The sequence below is a fragment of the Nyctereutes procyonoides genome, unplaced genomic scaffold (genome assembly GCF_905146905.1).
Source record: "Nyctereutes procyonoides isolate TBG_1078 unplaced genomic scaffold, NYPRO_anot_genome, whole genome shotgun sequence".
NCBI lineage: Eukaryota > Metazoa > Chordata > Mammalia > Carnivora > Canidae > Nyctereutes > Nyctereutes procyonoides.
The window spans coordinates 13,812,892-13,816,964 of record NW_026575135.1 but is presented as its reverse complement, the minus strand read 5'-3'; the positions used below and the strand labels follow the sequence as shown (position 1 = coordinate 13,816,964).

The following is a 4,073-nucleotide window of genomic DNA, read 5'->3' as shown; positions in this document are numbered from 1 at the left end:
AACAAATGGAAAAGAAATGACTTTAATATGGACAGAAATAAAAAGCAGTTTCTTTTATGCAATTTGGTCGCTAATATACCTAAAATCTAAGGAATACAAAACTGACTGCAATATATTCACACAGATGTCTCAACTCCAAATCTCATAAAATGTTCAGTTTTTCATTATCTACTATTCAATCACAGTCCTACATTACAATGGAGGCACTAGTGACACTCCACAATAGTATTGGGAGATGGTCTAAAAGGCCTTGCTGTTCATGTGAGTTCCATAGACAGCAGCAGCAGCATCTGGGAACATGTTAATAAATTCAGATCTTAGAATCCACTTCAGATCCATTGATTCAGACTCCTTTACAAAGACTCCCCACGTGATTCGTCTATATACCAAAATTTAGGCACTCTACTCGGCAGGTGGTTTTCTTCCACACTGCACATAAGAATCATCTGGAGAACATTATTATTTTTTAAGACTTATTTTATTTATTTGAGAGAGAGAGAGCACAGAGAGCACAAGCAGCAGGGGTGGCAGGGGGAGAAGGAGAAGCAGGCTCCCCGCTGAGCAGGGAGCCCAGTGCAGGACTTGATCCCAGGACCCTGGGATTGTGACCTGAGTCAAAGGCAGATGCTCAACCAACTGAGCCACCCAGGTACCTCCCTGGAGAACATTATTTAAAAAGATGTCTGAAAAATAAAAAATAAATAAATAAATAAATAAATAAATAAATAAATAAATAGATGTCTGATTCCCACTCCTTAGACAAGTTAGATAATTTGGAGAGGGCAATAGCACATTGTTTAATAAGGGCAGGTGATGTAAAGTTAGATTACACAGATTTGAACAGTGACTCACTGTATTTTTTTGTATACATCTTACCTCTATGAACTTTACTTTCCTCAGGAAATTATAGTAGACATAAAATGAGTATTATGTGTGAACATATTTATAAATTATAAAGCCCTAAACCAATTATATTGTTAATGATTGCCATGACATAAAATCAAATACATAGATATTTTTTAATAAATTTATTTTTATTGGTGTTCAATTTGCCAACATACAGAATAACACCCAGTGCTCATCCCGTCAAGTGCCCCCTTCAGTGCCCGTCACCCATTCACCCCCACCCCCCGCCCTCCTCCCCTTCCACCACCCCTAGTTCGTAGATATTTTTAACCAATTAGGCACATTCTCTCCAAAATGATGATATTCAAAAGTGGGGTCTGTGGGTCCAATGAATTGGAAATAACAGATGTTTGTTAAAAATGCAAATAGTTCTCCCCTGCTTCAGAACTGTATATCACAATCTCAGGAAATGGAATACAAAAACCTATATTTTTAATAAGCTGCCAATGTAATTATTACACATCTTTAATCCTCTCCCTTATAAGCCAGAGGAGAAATTCAAAAAGCTAAACTCACAGCTGTTACCACAACTCCACTGGCACTGACACACTTGTTGCCCCTCCTCCAATGATCTCTCACTGCATGTGATAATAGGTAGAGACTCATTAAACTCACAGGAAGTTTTCTCTTCTGGGTTACTCCAGGTATATAAAAGAAAAATGGACAGGACAAATTGGACAGAGATTGAGTTCATTCTGCAGGGACTTTCTGAGTACCCAAGAGCGGAAAAACTCCTTTTTGTGATGTGCTTGATGATGTACCTGGTGATCCTGCTGGGAAACAGCACCTTGATCATCCTAACTCTCCTGGATTCCCGGCTCCATACACCCATGTACTTCTTCCTTGGTAATCTTTCCTTCCTAGACATTTGGTACACATCCTCCTTTATCCCCTCAATGTTGATACACTTCCTATCACAGAAAAAAACCATCTCCTTCACTAGATGTGTTATTCAGATGTCTGCCTCCTACACTATGGGGTCCACAGAGTGTGTGCTCCTAGCAGTGATGGCATATGACCGTTACGTGGCCATCTGCAACCCTCTGAGATACTCCATCATCATGAGCAAGGCACTGTGTATTCAGATGGCAGCTCTCTCCTGGGGATTGGGCTTTCTCAATTCACTGACAGAAACTGTTCTTGCAATACGGCTGCCCTTCTGTGGAAAAAATGTCATTAACCACTTTGCTTGTGAAATATTGGCCTTTGTCAAGCTGGCTTGTACAGATATTTCCTTGAATGAGATTACTATAATGTTGGGAAATGTAATATTTTTATTTTCCCCATTGCTGTTAATTTGTATCTCCTACATTTTCATCCTTTTTACTGTACTAAGAATCAATTCAGCAGAAGGAAGGAAAAAGGCCTTTTCTATCTGCTCAGCCCACTTAACAGTAGTGACTTTGTTTTATGGGACAATCCTCTTCATGTATATGAAGCCAAAGTCCAAAGACTCTGCTTTTAATAAATTGATTGCTCTGTTCTATGGAGTAGTCACTCCCATGCTCAACCCTATCATCTATAGCCTGAGGAATACAGAGGTACATGGAGCTATGAGAAAATTGATGACTAAACACTCATATTGGAAGAAAGGATGAGAAACTTACTTCTTTGAGTTCATGCTCAAAATAAGCTTATAGATTCAAGGCAAATGCTTTTAATATAAGTAGAACAAAAGAAATATTGTATGCAGAATCACAGAATTTAGGAGTTGGAAAGAAATTTCAAGATAGTAGTCTAACCTCACCTTTTTAATGAAAATGACTGTTACAAAAAATTTAGAGACAACTGGTATAAGACTTGAGAGTAAACTTTAAGAAATGAGAAAAAAAATAAAATTTATCTTTTTCCCAGTAAATCCAATATAGATCTTCTTCAAATGATGGGGTTATGTCCTGATAGATCCACTGAAAGTTGAAAATGTCATAAGTCAAAAATGCATTTAATATGCCTAGTCTACTGAACATCATAGCTTAGCCTAACCTACCTTAAATGCATTCAGAGCACTTACTTTGGTGTACAGTCTGTCAAAATCATTTCACACAAGCCTGTTTAAAATTAAATATTGAGTATTTCATATAACAATAAGCTATAGGCGGACTATACTGAAATTGGAAAACAGAACGGTTGTACTGGTACAGAATGGTTGGGAGTGTGTTGGTTATTTACCCTTGTGATCATATGGCTTGGACTGGAAGCTGCGGCTACTGCCTAGAGTAATAAGAGAGTATCAAGAGCTGCAATGTTGCTAGCCCAGGGAAAGATCAAAATTCAAATCTCAAAGTACTGTTTCTACTAATTACATTTCACTTTCACATCATCATGAAGTTGAAAAATCCAAGTGAAACCATTTTAAGTCATGGACCATCTATACCTTTATCTACTGAGTAAGTAAAGCATTTTAAGTTCCCTTTTGAGAGAACTACTTCAGCTTTTCTGTTTGTCTGTCTGTTTATTACTGACTTTTGTTTTACCCAAGGACATGATCTGGCCCCAGCCTCATTTTTCATGTACATATTTCCTCTTCTTTCCCTCTTCATGTTTCTCCCACCGCCTTTAGTTCTCCAATTATATTATGTTCTTTCCATACCTAAAGACAATAGCACATGCCACTCCATCCCCATCATCACATTTCTCCTCCTATGGTAACAATGCAGTAATCTCACTGAAGACAATTTAAGTGTTAGATCTTCTGCAAATCCTTCCAAAATTTACTCAGTTAGTTGTTCCATCTTCTATTCTGCCTTTAATTTTACCTCTGTTACGGCAATCTTCCTTTTATACTAAATCATTTGTTAGATTCTGAAATCACCCCAATAGCAAAACTCACTGTTCTCTGTGTGAAGTCTAATGTCAAATAAACTTAAAACAGTAGGCAATAATTAACTACAGAAGTAACTTACATTCTTAAAGAATAGTAAAATGTAGTCCAAGAACTTGATATAATACAGTGAGATAGAGAATTAGAATCTATGTATTATTTCATTGACTAAATAATAAATTCAAAAGATTTTGGTAAAGATCAGCTAATTTTAAATGTATGGAAATATGAGGACAGATAAAAGATTGATAAATACACTGAAGAGGTCATCTGGACTGGGTAAGACAAAAATCATATCAATGTATAATTATTCTCTAATAAGCAATTGCTAAGAAAAAAGATATCT

The 4,073-nt window shown here is 36.7% G+C and overlaps 1 protein-coding gene across 1 annotated transcript; it reads left to right on the top strand.

Moving 5' to 3' along the window:
• Positions 1 to 1,565: 1,565 nt before the first annotated feature.
• Positions 1,566 to 2,504, top strand: LOC129494553 (olfactory receptor 13D1-like). The gene has a single exon (XM_055301484.1). The coding sequence runs from the start codon at positions 1,566 to 1,568 to the stop codon at positions 2,502 to 2,504; it is 939 nt and encodes a 312-aa protein (XP_055157459.1).
• The last annotated feature ends 1,569 nt before the right edge of the window (positions 2,505 to 4,073 follow it).